At 41.0% G+C, this 25,524-nt stretch overlaps 1 protein-coding gene across 2 annotated transcripts in view; it reads left to right on the top strand.

Annotated features, from left to right (window-relative positions):
- Window positions 1–47: 47 nt before the first annotated feature.
- LOC139464003 (WD repeat-containing protein 37-like) overlaps window positions 48–25,524 on the top strand; it is a 31,617-nt gene continuing 6,140 nt past the window's right edge. Inside the window, exons 1-5 of one of the 2 annotated variants that reach the window (XM_071245496.1) lie at window positions 48–114; window positions 10,523–10,825; window positions 22,859–22,929; window positions 23,805–23,912; window positions 24,951–25,136. In XM_071245496.1, the coding sequence (XP_071101597.1) occupies window positions 10,671–10,825; window positions 22,859–22,929; window positions 23,805–23,912; window positions 24,951–25,136 (520 nt within the window). In that variant the 5' untranslated portion in view covers window positions 48–114; window positions 10,523–10,670. The remainder of the gene's footprint in view (window positions 115–10,522; window positions 10,826–22,858; window positions 22,930–23,804; window positions 23,913–24,950; window positions 25,137–25,524) is intronic. The other variant, XM_071245497.1, reaches the window with a different exon arrangement.

The following is a 25,524-nucleotide window of genomic DNA, read 5'->3' on the forward strand; positions in this document are numbered from 1 at the left end:
ACAATGACTAGTGGTATGCCAACCTCCAATCGTTTAGCATTACCTCCCTTATTGCTATGGTGTCATGACAGAAAATGTCATCTGCAAGAAAATAAGAAAAACGAAGTGTTTTAGGTGATTATATCTCTTTTATTATTGAATACCTCTCAGTGTGTGTAAACACTTTGCAGCATTACATATTACTCTGAGCAGTATTTGACTTATGTGGTAGTTTGTGGTCACAGGTATCCTTACATCAAAGAAAGTGTGCAACTCGCGAGCCCAATTTCTCATTTTCTGTCTGACAAACTGCGAGTGAAGTTCAGTGCGTACGTCTTCTGTAATAAAGTTCATGAAATGCAAGTATTAACATAAGTAACTTACTCATAAAATATCCACATGCGTAAAGCTGAAACTCATAAATATTAGTTAAATTCGTGTGATACGCTGGTATCCGGGACCGTTACGTTGTTGTTGTGAATAAATTATACACGTAATTGTTTCCTTATGGCTTTAACACTTGGTCGTCATTATTGACGTGCTCCTCAGTAAGATGCAGTTTAAACTTTACTATGTCGTCTTTAGTTCATGGCTAACCTTATTTCTTGTGGTGATATTGTTTGTATTTTAACTTGGATTGGAATGTGCTAATGAGAGTGTGCTTGGCACAGCGTCTGTAGCTCTGTGTGAGACATGTTGAATTTAATGCCAGAGCATACCTTTAGAGTTTAGCAGCATGCAGAACATTCACAGCCACGCCAGCTTGTGTGCTGATCGATGTGACTGTCACAAACACAAAACAAATGATCACCTGTTTGTAAAAGCCTTTCAAGAAGGAATCTGAATGGCACCAGGAGCACCTGTAATATGGTTAGGTGGGGTGGTCTTGGTTTGTCTGACTCTTAGATACTTTATCCTGATTTACAGCTTCTCTAGGAGTCTTCGTCTGATCAGGTTTCAGACTCTCTCAAGTTTGCTATGTTTTCCGATCATCAGTAACCATAGAGGTCAGCGGGGCTTCATTTGACATCCTTGCACTGGCAGTCTGCATTTTTAACCCCAAGTCATCTGTTGAGTCAGATGGAGTCACATTTCTGAGACTGTACAAGAACAGGATGGTGAAGTGGGATTTCCAGTTTGTGCTGGCTCTTTAAGTTCAGCTATAGGTTTTCAATCTACCTGTGCCTCAATGGCCCCCCACAGGTTTCTACTACAGACATCTTCCTCATCATCATAAACTGTCCACATCTCGTCATTGATGCATACAAGATGTGTTTTGATGCCTTCCTTCATGCATTTAGCCCATGAGCCTGTGATATGTCCTCTTGACAACTGTTTGCTGAAGATGTTTATACACCAAATTCAGTCAACAAAGTAACCCATTGATGGACAACATGTCAGTGTGTGGCTCTGTGAACAAGGAAGGGTGGGGCTTCCTCCAAACTTGTCTAAGAGTTGTGCCATCACTGACCAAGATGAAGAAGGCCAAAGTGTGGTCAGTGGGAAGCACATGGCATGGTGTAACAGAAATTGTGGAGATTCAACTTTGCATGTATGGTATCTCAGCAAGTGAAATCTGATGAATAAAAAATAATTTGTGATATCTTCACATCTTGATAAGTTATTGAGGGGAAAAGATTAATGTGTTAGGACAGTCTCTGTTGATTTCTGGTGGACTTTCATGCAGGCCAAAAACTTGGGGACGGAATAAGGATGGAAACAGAATAGACTAACACTTCTAGTCTATGAAAACATGTTTTTAACATAATGGATTTTTTTCTTCCAAAGAACCTTTCCTCTTCTGCTGTGGAATCAAGGAAACTAGTTTCAGTTTAATTGATGAAGACTTGCCTTGGCTTTTAGTAAAAATATATCTCCATATATATATATACACACAGTCATGGCACAGGACTAGAAACAGAAGTGTCTTGGCCCTTGCGTCAGTTTCAACCCATGGGTTGAGGGCGTTCCCGACTTCTCTTGCTATGTAATTGACATCCATTAATAGCATTTTCAAATAAGGCTGAAAAGAGGACAATAATAATCTGTGATGAAAAAAATGACTTATTTATAGTCTGCCGAAGGCAAACTTGGCTGTTCACCATCATAAATTATGCATACAGTTGGTCAAACTGAAGGACAACAAGTTATATGCCGAGACAAACTTAACACTGAACACATAACAATTATTCGGATATTTGAGAATTGACTTTCACTTAGTGTGAGTTCGTTGGAGTATGAACCTTCATAGAGTGAGGGCCAAACTGTATCACTATTTTTTACCTGGATGTAGATTATTATTTTCTTTGGTCTGTGTGACTCATGTTTACATTGAGAGACATGCAACAACCAGCTGTAGAGCGGAATCAAGTAGTTCCTCAAAAAGAGAGGTGACATGAGTATATGATTACATTGTTCTACAGTGACATCTTTTGTATTTTGTTTGCAACAATTATATTCAAATAATATTAGATGCGAAAGGTCTGTTAAGAACTACCTCAGTAGGTCAGTCACAGTGACAGCATGTCATAATACATATACGTCAAATGGCTGAAATAATTAACGTGACGGGAGAGAATCAGAAGTTGTTGATAAACCAGACTAAATCTGTGGCGATTACAAGAGATAGTCATCTTTGATCAATTGGCCAATCATTTAAAGGTGATTGTAAAGATGTATCAAATAGGTACTAAGTTAATTTCATAGATTACTATAGACTGTACCTCTCTGTCCAGACACAGACTGAGTCAATACTCTGACAATTTGGATGTGCATTTCTTTGTTTTATTCACTAGGATGGGACATACCAAGGATATTTGTGAATGCTCATTCAGTCAAACTCTCTGACATATCCCAATGTATGCTAAAATGTTGACATCAAGGTTAAAGGGTCTAAATGATGAGAAACAACGCTTCTGTATTTATTTGTGCTAGGGAATTCCCAGGGGTTTCCCCAGGAATGTGGAAGTAGTCTGTCAGTGTTTAAGTTATTTTAAGAATACAGTCTTGTGAAAAATGTATGCACGTCAAAATGTGTCGTTCATACTCTTACTAATGTCAGTTTCACCGTCATGTAACAGGCCTCACGTCCAACATGTCCAATGAAAAAGCTGTTACCCGGGTATGTTTAATTTTGATGTTTAGAAGAACAACCAGGATCTTTCACCCCAAAAAACGTAAACCAAGAAATAACAAAATGTCTGGCCGATGCCCTTGGTGGTATTTTGTATTTTCCGTTAATAAGTATTTTTGTTCATAATTATTTAAATACCTTTTCAATAATAACAGCCTCTGGGACATACAAGTCACAAGCTCCGACGTTCATATAGTTTGGCCCTCACTCTATGAAGGTTCATACTCCAGTGAATTCACACAAGGTGACTGTCAATTCTTATAATGTTTTATATCACTATTTGTAACCTGGAAGGATGTAGATCTATAATAATTTTGTTTAGTGTGTGTGACTCATGTTTCCACTGAGAGACATACAACAGCCAGCTGTATCGCGGAATCAAGTAGTTCCTCAAAAAGAGAAACAATGCTTCTGTATGTATTCATGCTAGGGAATTCCCAGGGGTTTCCCCTGGAATGTGGAGGAGGTTCGTCAGTGTTTACGTCATTTCAAGAATACAGCATTTAAATACTTCATCAGTTAAAACAGTCTCAGAGACATACAAGTCCCCTCTGTTCCCTGCCATTAGGGAAATGTTTAGTTCTTGATTTGGGATTTTTTAAACTTTAGAACTCTGAGCAATTCTATATTTATAAATCCCTGGTTCACAACGTTTATGGGGTAGTTTTGCTTCGGAGTGTTCCAGCTGGTGATGTCGTAAGTTTAGTACTGATTTGGGTAATTTTGCCAACTCTGATGTTAGTTATGGAGTGATGTATATTCCTTTCTTGGCATGATGTGGCCCATCAATGAGTAAAATGCCACCTCCGCTTTGTCCAGAACATGCAATCAGAACTTTTATAATTAGCTTATTAGGTCAGCAAATTTCATTTCTTGTTTGTAATATGTTTTAGAAAAAAACCAAACTGAGTCCGGAATTTCTATCTTTCCTTTTTTTTTCTGTAATAGTTACAAATCTTTAATCATAGGCTTGATTCTCATGGTCCATGTGCCTTCCCATGGCCACTCCCACGCAGCTTGAAGTGCGCAGTCCGAATGTGATCTGTGGAATAAATAAAGTGGTGATCCTGTGGTTTAGTGTTTTTTGGCCGAACTTTAGATCTTATTTCTGTTAGGAAGCAGGGAGTTATCTAGACCTGCTCACAGGCTGATATTTGGCCCCAAGTCTGCATCAAATATCACTAAAAATTCTCAATTTGGAATGAAACATTTCCCTATTCATTTTACAGTGTATTATATATGTACTTACTAACTAATTTTATGACTTTGTAGAAATAACCTGTATTCACCAATAAAAAGAGCAATAAATAGGAACAGGTTTATGATACTTCGTCTTATGTTATGGCATCAAGAAAATATGATGAACTTTTGAAAAATCCCAATTTTGAACAAAATAGCAGTTTTCCCTGCCAGTGGCACTTAGTTAAAAATCCTGAATAAATCCCTGGGAGACAGAAACGTGGCACTAACTGTAAGCATTTTCAGCAACCTAAACAACCCAGTATGATATGTTGTGTCCTCTGTTATATCAGTAAGAACACTTTCAGTGTTTAGTCAGGACCAGTAGAGGTCCAACATGACCAGGTGATTATTCTGTATGCTAGAATACTGGCTGAGTAGGTGATTATTCTGTATGCTGGACTACTGGCTGACCAGGTGATTATTCTGTATGCTAGACTACTGGCTGACCAGGTGATTATTCTGTATGCTAGACTACTGGCTGACCAGGTGATTATTCTGTATGCTGGACTACTGGCTGACCACGTGATTATTCTGTATGCTAGACTGCTGGCTGACCAGGTGGTTATTCTGTATGCTGGACTACTGGCAGACCAGCTGGTTATTCTGTATGCTAGACTACTGGCTGACCACGTGATTATTCTGTATGCTAGACTACTGGCTGACCAGGTGGTTATTCTGTATGCTGGACTACTGGCTGACCAGCTGATTATTCTGTATGCTAGACTACTGGCTGACCACGTGATTATTCTGTATGCTAGACTACTGGCTGACCAGGTGATTATTCTGTATGCTAGACTACTGTCTGACCAGGTGATTATTCTGTATGCTAGACTACTGGCTGACCAGGTGATTATTCTGTATGCTAGACTACTGGCAGAGTTGGATTCATATCATGCACATGTCACACTCTAAAGAGTCCACTATTATATGTGAAACTGTTTGCATTTCCTGAATATTCAAGCATACCTTTTTTTGTACTGGTTGCAGATGACATATACACATTGTTTCTGGGCTTAATATCTTAATTACAAGATATGCCTACATCATTTGCTTGAAAGAACCTAGTGCTAAAAGTGGTATATCAATTTTTTTTATTTATTAATTTAATATTTGATAATTTTTGCATGCATCTGAGTCATTTTTGTCAAGATACTATTCTCGCTGTTTTTATATAAAAACATGTACATGAGCTGGTGTTGAATACGGCTGCAACAAATACGCTATCAGGTGAATATGATTCATATCAGGAATATAGGGTAACGAATACGAATATTAATTCACAATTACAATAACAAGTCAGCAGTTTATGTAGTATTTATTACATTCAGTGAAACAATAACATCATAATTTATCTGACGTGGTTTGTTAATCATTAATAAATTATACATTTATATACTGCGCTTAACCAGGTAGTATCTGCTCAAATGCGACAATGACCAGTGAAAACAATTCTATCAAATTAAACATTATCAGAGTGTTGTCATTGATAGAAATCTATGCATATAATATGTTGTTATGGATATTTTTAAGTACAGGGTATGTAAATATACATGATAGCATATTCATAAATATTTGATTCTAGTGGCCATGAATAACAAATTCAATTCATGAATGGTTACGGTTCGATTCACCGAATACACGAGTGAATCGTAACAGCCCTAGTGTTGAAAATGATGAAGTTTCTTTAGGTGTGATTTGGCATTCTTTTTATCCTGTCATTGTCTCTGTGGAAGAAAAAAATATTGATTTTGTTTTTTATTGTTGATGGAAGCAAATAATGTTCCAGATGCTTCTAAGTTTGTTATCACATGAAAGTTGAGGATCACTAAGATCTGAGATGTCCCTGCACCTTCATAATTAATTAACTTTAGATTACTAAATGACTACATCATAATAACAGATTCTGATTTGAGTTTGAAGTAGGGAGAACATACTCAAAGGTGTAGATAAACATATTATTTGAGGATCATAAGGACTTGATGACAGCCATGACATGTGTTGAAGTCAGGTAAAGGGATGTATTCTACCAACACAACACATCTCATTTGGGGTAGTTTAATGGTGGGAGGGGGATGGGGTGGGGGGGATACACCATAACAGGGTTTTTTAAACTTCCCATTAATCAGTATTGTCTTGGCAAATGTTTAACAAATCAACTAATAGTAAAAAGATATAATAAGAAGACTTGATTATTCATCTCTCTATCAGATGTAATTTGGAACTTTTATTGGTGAAAGTCTGAATTTGCTGATTTAGCATGTATGTCAACCTTGTTGATTGCAACTGAAATAGCTGCTGTGAGACTGCAAGGCAACAGCAGTAGGTCGGAAATTGTCGATACTCAGCTTGTCCTGCATATCAGTTTCTATTTCTGTCCAGGAGTCTTCATGTTTGGTAACTTTCTCTTGTTAATTGAATTTCCCAGTGAAGGAGGTGAAGTGAAGCTGCTAGTGGAGTCCTGGTGTGCTGTGCCACTGTATGCTGCACAAACATGACAGGGCTCTACCTGGCCTTTGTGATGCCATAATGGGGACCTGTCATGAAAGTCCTGGTGTGCTGTACCACTGCATGCTGCACGAACATGACAGGGCTCTACCTGGCCTTTGTGATACCATGATGGGGACCTGTCATGAAAGTCCTGGTGTGCTGTACCACTGCATGCTGCACAACATGACAGCTCTACCTGGCCTTTGTGATGCCATTGTGGGGACCTGTAATGAAAGTCCTGGTGTGCTGTACTACTGCATGCTGCACAAACATGACAGCTCTACCTGGCCTTTGTGATGCCATGATGGGGACCTGTAATGAAAGTCCTGGTGTGCTGTACCACTGCATGCTGCACAAACATGACAGAGCTCTACCTGGCCTTTGTGATGCCATGATGGGGACCTGTCATGAAAGTCCTGGTGTGCTGTACCACTGCATGCTGCACAAACATGACAGGGCTCTACCTGGCCTTTGTGATGCCATGATGGGGACCTGTCATGAAAGTCCTGGTGTGCTGTACCAGTGCACGCTGCACAAACATGACAGGGCTCTACCTGGCCTTTGTGATGCCATGATGGGGACCTGTCATGAAAGTCCTGGTGTGCTGTACCACTGCATGCTGCACAACATGACAGCTCTACCTGGCCTTTGTGATGCCATTATGAGGACCTGTCATGAAAGTCCAGGTGTGCTGTACCACTGCATGCTGCACAAACAGGACAGAGCTCTACCTCGCCTTTGTGATGCCATGATGGGGACCTGTCATGAAAGTCCTGGTGTGCTGTACCACTGCATGCTGCACAAACAGGACAGGGCTCTACCTGGCCTTTGTGATGCCATGATGGGGACCTGTCATGAAAGTCCTGGTGTGCTGTACCACTGCATGCTGCACAGACAGCTCTACCTGGCCTTTGTGATGCCATTATGAGGACCTGACATGAAAGTCCTGGTGTGCTTTACCACTGCATGCTGCACAGACAGGACAGCTCTACCTGGCCTTTGTGATGCCATGATGGGGACCTGTCATGAAAGTCCTGGTGTGCTGTACCACTGCATGCTGCACAAACATGACAGGGCTCTACCTGGCCTTTGTGATGCCATGATGGGGACCTGTCATGAAAGTCCTGGTGTGCTGTACCACTGCATGCTGCACAAACATGACAGGGCTCTACCTGGCCTTTGTGATGCCATGATGGGGACCTGTCATGAAAGTCCAGGTGTGCTGTACCACTGCATGCTGCACAAACATGACAGGGCTCTACCTGGCCTTTGTGATGCCATTGTGGGGAACTGTCATGAAAGTCCTGGTGTGCTGTACCACTGCATGCTGCACAAACATGACAGCTCTACCTGGCCTTTGTGATGCCATGATGGGGACCTGTCATGAAAGTCCTGGTGTGCTGTACCACTGCATGCTGCACAAACATGACAGCTTTACCTGGCCTTTGTGATGCCATTGTGGGGACCTGTCATGAAAGTCCTGGTGTGCTGTACCACTGCATGCTACACAAACATGACAGGGCTTTACCTGGCCTTTGTGATGCCATGATGGGGACCTGTCATGAAAGTCCTGGTGTGCTGTACCACTGCATGCTGCACAAACATGACAGGGCTCTACCTGGCCTTTGTGATGCCATGATGGGGACCTGTCATGAAAGTCCTGGTGTGCTGTACCACTGCATGCTGCACAAACATGACAGGGTTCTACCTGGCCTTTGTGATGCCATTGTGGGGACCTGTCATGAAAGTCCAGGTGTGCTGTACCACTGCATGCTGAAACATGACAGGGCTCTACCAGGCCTTTGTGATGCCGTGATGGGGACCTGTCATGAAAGTCCTGGTGTGCTGTACCACTGCATGCTGCACAAACATGACAGGGCTCTACCTGGCCTTTGTGATGCCATGATGGGGACCTGTCATGAAAGTCCAGGTGTGCTGTACCACTGCATGCTGCACAAACAGGACAGGGCTCTATCTGGCCTTTGTGATGCCATGATGGGGACCTGTCATGAAAGTCCTGGTGTGCTGTACCACTGCATGCTGCACAAACAGGACAGGGCTCTATCTGGCCTTTGTGATGCCATGATGGGGACCTGTCATGAAAGTCCTGGTGTGCTGTACCACTGCATGCTGCACAAACAGGACAGGGCTCTACCTGGCCTTTGTGATGCCATTATGGGGACCTGTCATGAAAGTCCTGGTGTGCTGTACCACTGCATGCTGCACAAACATGACAGGGTCCTACCTGGCCTTTGTGATGCTATGATGGGGACCTGTCATGAAAGTCCTGGTGTGCTGTACCACTGCATGCTGCACAAACAAGACAGGGCTCTACCTGGCTTTTGTGATGTCATTATGGGGACCTGTCATGAAAGTCCTGGAATGGTTAAACATGCACACCTTCATCTCACATTCAGATGGCCCCCAGGGGTTCCAGGTTCGAATCAGGTGGCCAGGCTTAGGGACTTTGTTGATTGTACCTTTTGTTTGTTTGTTGTTTAATGCAGCACTCATCAATATTCCAGCTATATGGTGTCAGTCTGTAAATAATCAAGTCTGGACCAGACATTCCAGTGATTGATATCTTGAGCATCGATCCAAGCAATTGGGATATGATGACATGCACCTGCCAAGTCATTGAGCCTCATGACAAGCATGACCAATTCTGACCGGATCTTCACGGGGAGGTATCAAAATGAACACACGGACCAAAGTTCAGTATGATGGCAACCATTACTATTTGGGCAGAATCCTCATGATATTTTGAACCAAATTCTGCCAATATGATTGAATGAAATATATCACACTGCCTGTCATCTATGTTACCAGGGTTCTTGGATCAGTTTTGCACTTTACATTGAAGGAATTGCATAATCGTGAGATCTTTTGTTTTGAACATTAAATTATTTACAGACCAGTGACTTGGTAGATAGCTTATCATCGTATCCAATTCGCATGGATCATTGCACATAATGTCAATCACTGGATTATCTGGTCCAGACTTGATTATTTACAGACCACCATCGTATAGCTGGAATATTGCTGAGTGCGGTGTTATTAGACAAACAAACAAACAAAACATGCATTAAACTGACATGCATATCATGATATGGGAATCCAGCGGAGGATGCCAACAAATCACCATGACACCTAGGCCTGATGCTTTTTCTCTATACGAGAAATGCCTTCCTTGTACACAGGTAGTCAAACCAGTTCAGGTTTGGTTGAAATTTGTGGCACATCCTCATATAATACTTACAGCAATGAATCAATAGTGTCTGTCTCCAGCACCCTGGAATGCTAGTGTTGATTGTGCTCTGACTGTTGACATGGAAGTAGCACTCATACATCTAAATAAAAGTGATTTTATTGGTTGGACCACATTGATTTCTTCAACAGCGTTGATGCTGAAAGGTTTGTTGGGAAGTTCCATTGAAGTTATAACAATGGTGTTTGTAGGGAAGCTCAATTGAAGATTTAATAGTGGTGTTATAGCAACAGTTTTTGCACAGGGCATGTAGGTAATTGCTGTTAGGAGCAAGGATTGTCAACAAAGCCAAATAAGGTTATAGATTTCTAGAACATACCCGTTTTTTTTCTTTTTTACATTAAGCAAGTCTTTTGACAAGCTCATGTTTCCAGTGTTATTGCTCCTCTGATAGCATTGATTCTTCCTTCCAGAACAGCTGAGACGAATACCTAGGTCGACCTGCAATATTGCTCTTATTGCTGATTGAGGAAGGACTGATATTCATGAATTAATAATCATCCAATCAGAAGCTGTTTTGGTCCGTGTGTGTGTTGTCGCGGGGTCCTGCACCTGTGAAACATGCCAACAGATAGCATTGCGAAAGCTACGAAGACCAAAGGAGTTCGTATGATCAGAAGGCACAGGAGTCATACTGACGAGGGTAGGCCTGTTGGCGGGATGAGTCGTTACCGTGACGACATCGACACAGATGGCTTGATGCCAGCTCCAGCCAGGTTAATAACTTTTTTATTTGTTTTAAGATTGCATGACATGTTTTTAAATGTTTGAAATGTATTTAAGAATTTAGTTTGTTTGCTTTGTCAGCTGTTTATTGTGACTTCTAATATTGACATTGTCATTAGAAATCATGAATACAACATGGTCTTTTCAAAGATTACTTTTTACATTTATCAACTTTCTTTTAAAATTGTTTGTTTTCGATATTTTAGAAATTATGAAGACAACATAAGTTGTAAGACATCTTGCAAATGTGAATAGGCAATTTGCTATTGAAGTCTTCTACGGGAATAAGTTTAAAAAGAATCATTGTATATTTTGAAAAACACTGAAAAACTTTTAGATTATGGTTTTCTATTATGAATAATTTTTACTTGAATTAAGTAAGTGGTATGAGCCCATTGGCCTAATTAAGTCATTTTAGTAGTCACGGTAACGGAAAAATCATTCAGAGCAAGTTGATTCTACTTCTGGAGTCAATGATGTTTGTGATTTCTCTGACTTAAAGCGTTAAACCCAACTCACTCACTGATATGTAATTTTTCTGCAGTTTTTCATATTGACTTATAGTCATAGAATCAACTGCAACAATATTAAGGACAACACCATGCAACAATGTAATTTTCGTGGCAGGCATTTATTTTTATCCAATAAAAAAAGAATTCTCCAAAATCGAGGGCCAAATTTTTCTTTTAGATAAAATCTCTGTCCCTCTGCCCTAGAATTTCAAATGGTCAGTCCCTTTGGCAATGCCATGTTGAGTTATCTGCCCCTGCTGCCCTCTGTTTCCCTCTCTGGATTCAAGCGGGTGAGATGTGTGTGTTTCACCCTCTGTCTGACTCCATGTTGGTAGGATACGAAAACAGAAGACTATTTGATATATATATATTGGTGCCTCCATGTCTTCTGTTAATTTGGATGCTTCTGTTCCTGGCCGAGTTGCTTGGGTCAGTGAATATCCGGGCTGTTGCAGCAAGACATTCATGTAGTGTGAGTTAAATGCTTGCCAGTTGCCAAGTGTTATTGAACTCAAGTGCTGTTTGTTGGTGCCAGGCTAACTAGCTTGGGCCTAAATATTGTGATTGAGAGGAACCTGCTGAGTCTTGCTCAACAGAATATTATGTTAGTTACATAGTGCAAGTCTAAATCAATGTTACATTGTCCAATATTTAAAGTAACTTGCCATTGTATTACTTTCTTTATTGCTTCATTATTTTTTTTAAAAGTGTTGTAAAGATAGGGGAATACTTGGATCTTGGTATGGTGACTTGGTAGAAAGCATGTCATCATACCCTGTGGATTGTTGCTCATAATATCAATCACTTAATATTCTGAGTCCAGACTTTATTATTTACAGGCCACTGAGTGCTGCGTTAAGCAACAAACAATCACATTCAGATTTTTCAGATTTGAGGATGTCGGCTGGTAAAACTTTGTGTTCAGTGCGTAACTTGAACTGTCATGTATGAGGAGTCCCTTAAAGAAATTTATTTAAGTCAATCTAACAGTTGCCATTATCACACACTGCAAGGATGTATGCAGATGTATGGTTGCCAGTATCAGGTGAAATTAGAATTGGTCTTCAGCAACCCATACTTGTGGTTTAAAGGGGACTATGCTTGTTGTAAGAGGCAACTGGCAATTTGGGTGGTCAGGCTCGCTGACTTGGTTGATGCATGTCATCCTATCACATACTCATGATGTCAATCACTGAATTGTCTGGTCTAGACTTGATTATTTACACACCACCGTCATATAACTGGAATATTGCTGAGAGCAGTGGTAATTGTCTAAAATCTGCATCACCTCCCTCTTTCCTCCCAAATCCAGCTGACACACTGTTATATAACGGAAGTACTGGTCAAAGCCGAGTTAAACCCAACTCACTCACACACCCACTTATTATGTAGTTATTTACCACCATAGTGTTAGGGTAGCAAGTACCTTCCTATTAAAACCATTGTCTTTGGTTCTTGTTTTTAAGGGGTGGTCGGGTAGCCTTGTGGTAAAAGTGTTCGCTCATCACGCCGAAGACCTGCGTTTGATTCCCGACATAGGTACAACGTGTGAAGCCTATTTCTGGTGTCCCCCGCTGCGATATTGCTGGAATATTGCTAAAAGCAGCGTAAAAACCATACTCACTCACTCACTCTTGTTTTTAAGTTGAACAATCAGATAAGACACAGTGTGTTTATGTCTTACCATGCTTCCACAGATGTGATTATGTAATACCTGATTACATCATACCTAATATAAGCAGTTTGTCAGGTGCAAATACCGAGATTGCTGTATTGTTTAAAGGCAAACTCAGGAACAATAGACATTCTTCAACAACTCGGTACCATGTGGAGCACAAATGTTTTCCAGTCTTATCATTATGCTTATTATCAATAAAGGAAATTATGTGTGTAATGTTTCTTTTGAAAACCAATGTTTTTTTGGTGTGTCAAATGGTACATTTCACATTTCCAAGCATTTTTTTTAAAGACATTTTTCGAAAACTCTGGCTAAGATTGTTTTGTTGTTGAAAGACTTTATTTAAAAAGGCATAGACATCAGATCACCTGTAGTCCTGAGATGTGAGATTGGTGCTGATACCAAACAATTGTTTGTTCACAGTAACTCCACGCTGACTTTACTTTACCAGACATTTTGTTTTCATGCAAGAAATAACAAGAATTTGTATTGATCTAAAGAATTTACTTGTAGCAAATAAATTTCTGTTTTCTCAAGTCTGAATATTCTTTCTACTTTCTGTCTTAACTCCCAAAATCTTCAAAGAGCTTTTGTTGCTTTCCATGTTGTTTTGATGCTGATGTGGACGAGATGCCACTTTTGTAATTTGCAAGTTGATAAACATTATATTTTTCAGATTTGCGGGTATTTGAGTACTAGTATTCCATGCCAGTATATTCAGTTTGAACCCAGTTGTTTACACTGACAGTTCCCACTGAAATGTCCAGGCATTGAATACACAACAACATCCACAAACATCGGGGGTAAAAACTCCAAATAAGCTGTGTATGTGCATGCAATGTGCAAACAAATCAATGTTACCCAATTATCTGCTGACTGTGTACAAACATGAAGGATTTGTTTGTTTGTTGTTTAATACCTCACTCAGCACTATTCAAGCTATGTAACAGCAGCCTGTAAATAATTGAGTGAGGACCGTCATTGACATTAGCACAACGATCCACGCCAAGGGGGTACGATGAGAAACTGTGAACCAAGTCCCCGAGTCTGACCAACTCATCCATTCAGTCACTTTATACGACCAGTACAGTTTGCTGGGGACCAATTCTCACCCAGAATATGGAATGTGTTTTATTCTGCATGCCGACTTCAAACTGGGAGATCTAACTGCAGATTGTGATGGACCAGGGACTCTTGCTATTGTATCTATACACAGCTAACCCATCTCTGGAGATTGTCATATGTATAATTCATAGCTCCCCCTGTTGGTAAACATGACTGAATTGGATGCCTGTGATGGACCTTCCAGGGGAGTGGACGCTTGACTGTGTTGACAGTTTGTGTCCAGGAAGACATTTTGCAGGCAGATATTTGATACTTGCTGTTCTGTTGCTGTGTGTCATGTAACAGCAGCTGGTTGTCATGGACAATATGCTGTACTGTTGCTGTGTGTCATGTAACAGCAGCTGGTTGTCATGGACTATATGCTGTACTGTTGCTGTGTGTCATGTAACAGCAGCTGGTTGTCATGGACTATATGCTGTACTGTTGCTGTGTGTCATGTAACAGCAGCTGGTTGTCATGGACTATATGCTGTTCTGTTGCTGTGTGTCATGTAGCAGCAGCCGGTTGTCATGGACTATATGCTGTACTGTTGCTGTGTGTCATGTAACAGCAGCTGGTTGTCATGGACTATATGCTGTACTGTTGCTGTGTGTCATGTAACAGCAGCTGGTTGTCATGGACTATATGCTGTTCTGTTGCTGTGTGTCATGTAACAGCAGCTGATTGTTATGGACTACATGCTGTACTGTTGCTGTGTGTCATGTAACAGCAGCTGGTTGTCATGGACTATATGCTGTACTGTTGCTGTGTGTCATGTAACAGCAGCTGGTTGTCATGGACTATATGCTGTACTGTTGCTGTGTGTCATGTAACAGCAGCTGGTTGTCATGGACTATATGCTGTACTGTTGCTGTGTGTCATGTAACAGCAGCTGGTTGTCATGGACTATATGCTGTACTGTTGCTGTGTGTCATGTAACAGCAGCTGGTTGTCATGGACTATATGCTGTATTGTTGCTGTGTGTCATGTAACAGCAGCTGGTTGTCATGGACTATATGCTGTACTGTTGCTGTGTGTCATGTAACAGCAGCTGGTTGTCATGGACTATATGCTGTACTGTTGCTGTGTGTCATGTAACAGCAGCTGGTTGTCATGGACTTGTCATGTTGTTACTGTATTTGCACAATCTTGCAGAGTTGCTTCTCGTATGTGTGAGTAAAATGATAGATTGTGGGTTTGAATCCCAGTTTGTCAGCACCATATCTGAAAATGTGAAATAAAGTTCAAGCAGCACTCTACCAACCTTACTCACTTTCACAAGTTTCACTTATACCATCAACAACTGCTGTAAAAGTCCCTTGTCCTGGGAAGTCTTTGCAAGTTTACTACAGATTTAACTTACTGCCATTGTGTACAGGTTACAGGATGAGAACCCAGTGTCCTAACGTTAAAATGGTTTGATTCCAATGCAGAGGTCTCTCATTGACCTTTTCAACAATTAAACACCAGGTGTCTGAGAGCTCTAACCCATTTTAAACCCTGTTTCCATGTTACAAAGAACCTTAGCACCTATGTTTAAACAACATTGTTTTGATAACCATATTTAAAAGATATTCAAGAACCTCATGCTGAAATGTGAGACGTCTGTGAGTCGGCCCTGTGACTCCACACATGCACCTTGCTCTTTGGCAACTTGTCTGGGGCTAGTCTATATTTTGTGTTGGACAAACTAGAGCCTTAAATTATTGTCAATCACAGGATCAAGAAGAGAGACCTTTACTGTTCATTTCTATAAATGGATTAATTTCTTGATGTTGAATAAAATTTATTGTTAATTCTACAAAATTTGAAACTAGTAATGCCAAATCTGTGTGTTCATTTCTCTTCTTTTTTTAAACTCGGAGCAGGTAAATCAGTTATCAAAGCAAATCAAAATGGTTTAGCCTGAAGATTCTGACATGTATACTGTTCTAATGAGCTAAATGTCATGATAATGACTGGGGAAATGTTGTTTACTTAGGAATGTGAGTAGGGGTGAGATGTTGATAAATATGGTAATCATAATAAAATGGGATAGCTTTCTGATCGATGATTCCTGAAGGCAAAGGAAGGATTGACTGATTTAGATAAACTTTTAGCAATATGGAAGATATTTCAAGATAAAATCATGTTTGTGGTTAATTGCCTGCTAATTAATGTGTCTAGTCTATAAGCCCAAGCCAGATGGGGACACTGCTGTGTGATGAAGGCAGTGTTGTGACAGAATCTTAGTTTCTCTTATCATGTCTGGGTGTCTGTTGCTGGGCAGTTTCCAGCAGTATGTTAGACTGGATGTGTTCATGCACTGGGGACACTGCTGTGTGATGAAGGCAGTGTTGTGACAGAATCTTAGTTTCTCTTATCATGTCTGGGTGTCTGTTGCTGGGCAGTTTCCAGCAGTATGTTAGACTGGATGTGTTCATGCACTGGGGACACTGCTGTGTGATTGAGGCAGTGTTGTGACAGAATCTTAGTTTCTCTTATCATGTCTGGGTGTCTGTTGCTGGGCAGTTTCCAGCAGTATGTTAGACTGGATGTGTTCATGCACTGGGGACACTGCTGTGTGAAGAAGGCAGTGTTGTGATAGAATCTTAGTTTCTCTTATCATGTCTGGGTGTCTGTTGCTGGGCAGTTTCCAGCAGTATGTTAGACTGGATGTGTTCATGCACTGGGGACACTGCTGTGTGATGAAGGCAGTGTTGTGACAGAATCTTAGTTTCTCTTATCATGTCTGGGTGTCTGTTGCTAGGCTGTTTCCAGCAGTATGTTACAGTCCATTTGATTCCAAATGAGAATGATGAATTGCAAAATAACTCCAAATCCAGAAAAGTGTATGAAACATCAATACGGTACTTGACCATGAATACCCTGTACCCAACAAAATCTGAATTTTGTTTATTTTAAGACCCATGATGGATGAAGTTCTTTAAAAAACTATCATGTAATGTTGTATAGAAATGTGTACATGACACGTAGGGGGGACAAACCGTGGAAGGCACAGCGCAAGCACAGATGCACTGCATGTCCTGTGGTAGGGGAAATGACAGAGCGTTAGAGGGGCCGTCTCATGATAATTTCAGTCGCAATCTGACTCGCTCATGCCATAGATCTCGTCGTCGGAACTGCTGGTGCCTGAACCGACTGCCACTATTATAGGTGGGACTGTTGCTGGCCGTAGTCCATCTCGTGACAAATAACGTGGCTCTATCTCGTCAACAACTGTGGGCACACAACGCTTCCTTGTTTCTCCAGGGATTCCTTTACGAGTTATTCAACGTCTCATAATTAGAACTTTGTGTTCGATCGTCCAACATCACCCTTGACGATGCCCCATACCAACTCGATTGGATTCAGGTCGCAGTGATAAGGTGGCAGTCGTAAGACAGTGTGACCCTGACCCTTGATGTAACTGTCAACTTTATACACGGGGTCAGGTTTCATAGTTTTGATGATTTCATAGAGCTGTGGTTTCGTTGCTCGAGAAGGAAAGGTAATGTTCCTCCGTTGCAGCCAAGTAACCATGTCTCCTTCACGGTTATTAGAGGTTGGAGTCTTGCTTTCTGGATCCTGCACACTATGATATGGTGCATTGTCCATGACAATGAGAGACTTGGTAGGCAAAGCAGGGACTAATTTATCTTTCACCCACTCCAGAAAAACATTGCCGTTCATTGCTGTGTTGTAGTCCCTGTTGTCTTTGGCCTTGGCTCTAAAGACGAGGTCACAGTCTGGGAGAAAACCCTGACTAGCAGAACCAGCATGGAGAACTATGAGTCTTTCACCATTTCCCATTGGTAACTTTCTACCAGACTCCTTACAGTCACCACTGGGTACCCAATGACTGCTGGCTGTGTGTGACGCATTTACCCATGTCTCATCTAAGAAGACGGGCTCATATCCTTCTTCAAGTTCTTTAAGAAACTATCATATAATTTTGTATAGAAATGTGTACATGACACGTAGGGCGACAAACTGTGGAAGGAACAGCGCAAGCACGGTCTGCACGTGCTGCACAGTGACCGTGTTCATTCAATGACAAGATGCGCTACTCAGCAGATGTTAAACAGTTGATGTTGAATGTGTATGATTTCTTGAGAAGTGAAGCAGAAAGAGCAAACCTTTTTTATGCAATTAATAAATTCTTGAAACGAGCTTCAAAAACTCTTGGCATGTCCCCTCAGAAACTTAAAAATGTTGTTAGTCAACAAAATACAATTATTTTAGGCCAAGGAGCTAGGGAACATGTCAAAACCACGCAAGGTTGATAAATTAGACAGTTTTCAGAGGGATCAAGTCAGACGTGCAATTGTGAAACTGCACTCAGAAAATAAGTACCTGTCCCAAAGAATTTTGAAGAAACAACTTGAAACTGACCATGATTTACGTGTTACAAAGTACAAACAATGGCAGCAGTTGCATACATTTGGTTACATATACAAAAAGATAACTAGAGAAAATAGGGCTGTGTTGTGTGAACGGTCTGACATTGTTCGTCTCCGAAATCATTACCTTCGTACCCAGTGGTGACTGTAAGGAGTCTGGTAGAAAGTTACCAATGGGAAATGGTGAAAGACTCATAGTTCTCCATGCTGGTTCTGCTAGTCAGGGTTTTCTCCCAGACTGTGACCTCGTCTTTAGAGCCAAGGCCAAAGACAACCGGGACTACAACACAGCAATGAACGGCAATGTTTTTCTGGAGTGGGTGAAAGATAAATTAGTCCCTGCTTTGCCTACCAAGTCTCTCATTGTCATGGACAATGCACCATATCATAGTGTGCAGGATCCAGAAAGCAAGACTCCAACCTCTAATAACCGTGAAGGAGACATGGTTACTTGGCTGCAACGGAGGAACATTACCTTTCCTTCTCGAGCGACGAAACCACAGCTCTATGAAATCATCAAAACTATGAAACCTGACCCCGTGTATAAAGTTGACAGTTACATCAAGGGTCAGGGTCACACTGTCTTACGACTGCCACCTTATCACTGCGACCTGAATCCAATCGAGTTGGTATGGGGCATCGTCAAGGGTGACGTTGGACGATCGAACACAACGTTCTAATTATGAGACGTTGAACAACTCGTAAAGGAATCCCTGGAGAAACAAGGAAGCGTTGTGTGGCCACAGTCGTTGACGAGATAGAGCCACGTTATTTGTCACGAGATGGACTACGGCCAGCAACAGTCCCACCTATAATAGTGGCAGTCGGTTCAGGCACCAGCAGTTCCGACGACGAGATCTATGGCATGAGCGAGTCAGATTGCGACTGAAATTATCATGAGACGGCCCCTCTAACGCTCTGTCATTTCCCCTACCACAGAACATGCAGTGCATCTGTGCTTGCGCTGTGCCTTCCACGGTTTGTCCCCCCTACGTGTCATGTACACATTTCTATACAACATTACATGATAGTTTTTTAAAGAACTTCATCCATCATGGGTCTTAAAATAAACAAAATTCAGATTTTGTTGGGTATAGGGTATTCATGGTCAAGTACCGTATTGATGTTTCATACACTTTTCTGGATTTGGAGTTATTTTGCAATTCATCGTTCTCATTTGGAGTCAAACGGACTGTAGGTTGGATGTGTTCATGCACTGGGGACACTGCTTGTACAGCTCATGATATTATGTTATCCTAAAGAATGAAGCCATGAAAGTTTAATGAAGACAGGATTGACTTCCAGAACTTAGTGATTTATTTTTCAGCAGAGACACTAGAACCTCTGCCAAGCAAGTATTGCCAATGCACTAATATTGATACTGAAACAATGCTTAGAACCAATCTCATTAAGATCAGATCTTACTGTTAGCTGCTGCTAAACAGAGATGTGAAGACATCCAATTTAATACGGGTCACATCAGAACGATCTTTCATCTGACCAGTCCTAGCCTCGCTTACCAGATCGGTAATGAGAGTAAGGATGTGTTTTCTAATCATGCAACCACGAAAAGGTTAACACAGGGCATTCTGAATGACAGTTAGGGGCTATGTCTCTTTCTCTTCATTGGGATAGACATTTGAAATGGAAGAAACTTTCCATAGCCCGTGGGAAGTACTGCCATACAATCTCAGCCATCTATTAGCATGATTAAACATTCCAGAATATCCTTTTGATCAGTTTTCAGATTTTGAATTGAGAACTTTGTCAAGGTATTTTCAAAGCATAGTCTGTAATGAAAGTCACCAGTTTGAAACTGGTGACTGAAAGCTAAAAAAAAGCTGCTTTCTCATTGGCTAATGTTGACTTTTTGTTTGTCATTTCAAAGTTCACCAAGGGTTGTTTTGACATGGCCTGTAATGGGATGACCCCAGAATGTTGTGTAATGGTAGTGAGGACTAAGATCTCATATTGATGACATTGTGCTTTGAATATACTATCTAAGTTTGTATGTAGGTTAGCTGGTATACGAAAATTCACGCTAGTCTGCTAGTCCAAGTCCAAGGAGGACAAGTAAAAATCCAATGATTTTTTCAGTCATTAAATTAAGATCAGGTTTTCCCAATGTGTGAACTGGCTGTGTACAAAGGATGGGTGGTCACACCTGGTGACCTGGTTCATTGTTGCATGTCACCATACTCCACCCCGCTGGTGGGAGACATTGCTTTTAATATCAATCACTGGTTTATCTGGTCCAGACTTCATTTTGTGGTTGACATATAGCTAGATTATTGCTGACTGCTGCGTGAACAAACAAATCTAGAACAAGTTCTTCCAGTCACGCCTTTGTTTGGAGCCCTCTTACTGACTGGTGTAATGATACTGAGATACTGTTTTGTATCCCGATGCAAGGTCCACGATACAAAACATCAGCTTACAACCCCTGTATACATACGATATAGTGTATAATAAGTTATATTGGTGTCAAGTCACATGAATAATAACAAGCTTACGCAGATTCTCAGTTGGCTATAAATAACATAAAATTCACAGTGCCCTCTAGTCTATATGTTTCTGACCTACAATATTGCACCTTTGATCTCTGAAATTTGAATAACAAATGATTCAGAACCTGTAAAAAGAAAGAATATTTGGATACATATCGTATCGCACCCATAGTATTGGGATATGTATCGTATTGCACCCATAGTATTGAGATATGTATCGTATCGCACCCATAGTTTTGGGATACATATCAGATCGCACCCATATTATTGGGATATGTATCGTATCGCACCCATAGTATTGGGATACATATCATATCGCACCCATAGTATTGGGATATGTATCGTATTGCACCCATAGTATTGGGATACCTATTATATGGCACCCAAAGTATTGGGATACGTATGGTATCACACCATAATATTGTTTCACCTCTGTTGCTGACATTTCATAGTGTTGTACACTGCTTGACAAAAAACTCCCAAGGGGAGACTACTTCTGTGTGTTTGTTTACTATAAAATGAGTGGCCATGTTGCAGGGTACTGGTAGCTATGACGACGAAAGAAACTAGTCACTCAGAGAGTTCTTTGTCATGCCCTAGTAACTGATAATGTGAGGAATTGTTATTAGTTCTTTGGCCATATTAAGATTGATTTATTTCTGCCTCCAGCAATATGACTCCAGGGTTAATCTCAGCCACTTTAGTAATGTTGGAGATTACAGTGTTGCTGTTGTAATGAACTGTAGGGACAGACACAGAGTTAAATACAGTGGTATGCTTCTCATTAATAAGATAAGAAATGTTTATTGTGCATGCAAGGGACTTAGCTTCTAAGACTTGATAAAATAATTTTCTTGTTTTTTTTAATGACGTGACTTCGTTTAAAATCATAAAAATTGCCATACCAACAAATATTTTCTGTTATCTAAATACTTCCAACGATTGATATCTGGACATTAGAATCAAGTTTACTGTTTAGATTTGTGACCTACTAAAGGAAAATTAAAAGACTACAATCCTCCCTCTCTATCCAGTTTTATGTAGAGTTGTGAGAAACAGGGAGTATTATTTAACTTGCATGGTATTGATTATATTAGCTGCTGGACATGATATGAAGTTTTGACACCTTTTCATTATTCCACGTATGTTGAACTTGGTAGTAAAACAGATCCTTCATATCTGGTGAGAGAGGAGAGCGGACCATATGAGTGTATGACCCCTCTTGAGATTACCGTGAAGTCTGAAAAACTACAGACAACAGACCTCCGACCTCAGCTTAAAACTGTAATATTGGTTATCGTATTTGACGTAATAAGCGCCCACGGCGATATTTACTCATATATTGGCTAATGAACAATCCCAATTAGCACCCCTTCTGATTGATCAATGTACACAAGACTTATTCATGCACCTTTAATTATGGGCAATTAAATTCTGGAAAAAATACATTGGTGGAATATAAACATTTCAGGCTGTCAACGTAAACCCCGAAATTTATCTTTCAACTCAAAATTCTCTTTTCAACTCTTTTTTTCACCAAAATAATATTCTAATAAGAGCATCTCATTTCTAATCTTGAGAGCGCCCTGGGCGCTTATTACGTCGGATACGGTATTTTATACATTGTGAAAAATAGGAGTGATACTGGTAAGATGAGATTAATTCTTGTTCAGTGTTTATCAATTATTTTCTCTGTAGGATAAAGCAGTTGCCATGACATTAATGAATGTTCTTATTTTTCAGTGTGAAGCCCATTTCTGGTGTCCCCCGCCGTGATATTGCTGGAATATTGCTAAAAGCGGCGTAAAACAATACTCACTCACTCACTCTTATTTTTCAGGGATAGACTGTATGATCTGTTTGGGCAGATTGAAAAGGAATTTGAAAATCTCTATGCTGCCAATATAGCATGTAAGTAATCATGGTAATGAAATGAAATAAATTGACAGGTAGTTGTTGACATTATTGGATGAAATGAATGATCCCTATCACGATAACTTATGGCATGTAATGATTACTCCCTTTTATTTGTTGGTGATTACTAATGACCATTTCCAGGGCCTTTGTCGGCATTCAGGATTCAGTAAGGTAGTGTGTTGCAACTGTGCCAGCGTTATAGAGAATAGACACCAGGTCAGCGGCTTGCACAAAATTGATAGACGACGTTTGATGAATTGTTGCGCCTACATGCCGAGTGTGGTGATGCACCCAACATTTGGTGAATTGTTCCACCCATATGTTGAGGCAGGAATATTATGTTATGGCTGGACTGACAAGTTGATGCATAGTCTAATCAAAATAGTGTACCGAAATCGACTTCCTGTTTGTAAACAACATGGCGACTGCTGTGCAGATTTCGGTCAACTGCAGGATTTGTAAAGCATCTGTACTGTTAACTGGGCATCGACAGATGTTTTCCTAAATATGTTCATGTGTTTAATCAAGGTGCTCAAGTGCTACAATCCACATGCATTAGGTGCCTCAGACAGGGAATATGAAACCTTTATTCAATTAACTTGATCAGTTCGTCTTGACTGGGTGCTGCCATTTTGATGGAAGGCAATGCAAGTGATATCATAGGTGGAATCTGACTGGTCAATTTGGGGAAAATAGAAAGGAAATTACTCATCGTCACCACTGGTGGTGCTACGATCTTCCCCTGAAATTCCCACTTATTCCAGCAAGGATGGAAACTTGCATTTTATAGTCAGTTAACTCCCTTGCCTTGGGAGCATCATGAGGCACCCAACATTTGGTGAATTGTTACTGCTTGTTTGTTTTGACAGTGCAAGAGAGAGTGGAGTCGCTAAATGAGAGACTCGAGGCTTATGCCAGCTCTGACAAGCCGGCAGCAGAGGTGCAGGAACCTGATGGGACCACCAAGCCAAAGAGATGTAAGTGAACAAGTCACAGGGTATTGTAGGCTAATGGTGATAGCTGGGTAGGCTAATGGTTATAGCAGGGTAGGCTGATGGCTAAAGTACTGTAGGCTAATGGTTATAGCAGGGTAGTCTAATGGTTATAGCAGGGTAGTCTAATGGTTATAGCAGGGTAGTCTAATGGTTATAGCAGGGTAGGCTAATGGTTAAAGTATTGTAGGCTAATGGTTCCAGCAGGGCAGGCTAATGGTTAAAGTATTGTAGGCTAATGGTTAAAGTATTGTAGGCTAATGGTTCCAGCAGGGTAGGATAATGGTTAAAGCAGGGTTGGATAATGGTTAAAGCAGGGTAGGATAATGGTCCCAGCAATGGTTCCAGCAGGGTAGGCTAATGGTTCCAGCAAGGTAGGATAATGATTAAAGCAGGGTAGGCTAATGGTTAAAGCAGGGTAGGATAATGGTTCCAGCAGGGCAGGCTAATGGTTCCAGCAGGGTAGGACAATGGTTAAAGCAGGGTAGGATAATGGTTAAAGCACGGTAGGATAATGGTCCCAGCAATGGTTCCAGCAGGGCAGGCTAATGGTTAAAGTATTGTAGGCTAATGGTTCCAGCAGGGCAGGTTAATGGTTCCAACAGGGCAGGCTAATGGTTCCAGCAGGGTAGGATAATGGTCCCAGCAATGGTTCCAGCAGGGCAGGCTAATGGTTAAAGTATTGTAGGCTAATGGTTCCAGCAGGGCAGGCTAATGGTTCCAGCAGGGTAGGATAATGGTTAAAGCAGGGTAGGATAATGGTCCCAGCAATGGTTCCAGCAGGGTAGGTGATATAGCATATACTATAGCAGATGTGTTGGAAACCTTGGACATATCAGAAATCTGATCGTGAAGTGTCAATATGACAGGAAGTGTTATGAGTTGTATAGAATTTATGTCACAATATATATGAGATATGGGTTTGAGGAGTTGCTAGTTGTCTTTGTGACTGTGCTGACATGACTATGGCTTTAAGGCCAGAGTGACTCTTTACATCATACTATCCTTAAACATCTCTTACAGCTGCAAGTCAGATTTCCCAGAAGATCAAGACAACGTACAAGGCATCCACCAGTAAGATCGTCTCCAGCTTCAGAGCCCCTTCGGCTGCCTACAACTTGGTCCGAGTCTACCGGGGTCATCGTGACGGAGTGTGGGAGGTCAGCGTGTCCAAGTCTGGACATCAGGTCATAGGAACAGCAAGTGCAGGTGTGTTATAGGGTCGGCAAGTGCAGGTGTGTTATAGGGTCGGCAAGTACAGGTGTGTTATAGGGATGGCAAGTGCAGGTGTGTCACAAGGACGGCAAGTGCAGGTGTGTCATAGTGACGGCAAGTGCAGGTGTGTTATAGGGACTGCAAGTGCAGGTGTGTTATAGGGTCGGCAAGTGCAGGTGTTATAGGGAGTGCAAGTGCAGGTGTGTTATAGGAACAGCAAGTGCAGGTGTGTTATAGGAACGACAAGTGTTATTGTGTTTTAGGGACTGCAAGTGCAGGTGTGTTACAGGAACGGCAAGTGCAGGTGTGTTATAGGAACGGCAAGTGCAGGTGTGTTACAGGGACGGCAAGTGCAGGTGTGTTATAGGGTCGGCAAGTGCAG

This window comes from Haliotis cracherodii, unplaced genomic scaffold (genome assembly GCF_022045235.1).
Source record: "Haliotis cracherodii isolate W230 unplaced genomic scaffold, xgHalCrac1.p SCAF_16, whole genome shotgun sequence".
Taxonomy (NCBI): Eukaryota; Metazoa; Mollusca; class Gastropoda; order Lepetellida; family Haliotidae; genus Haliotis; species Haliotis cracherodii.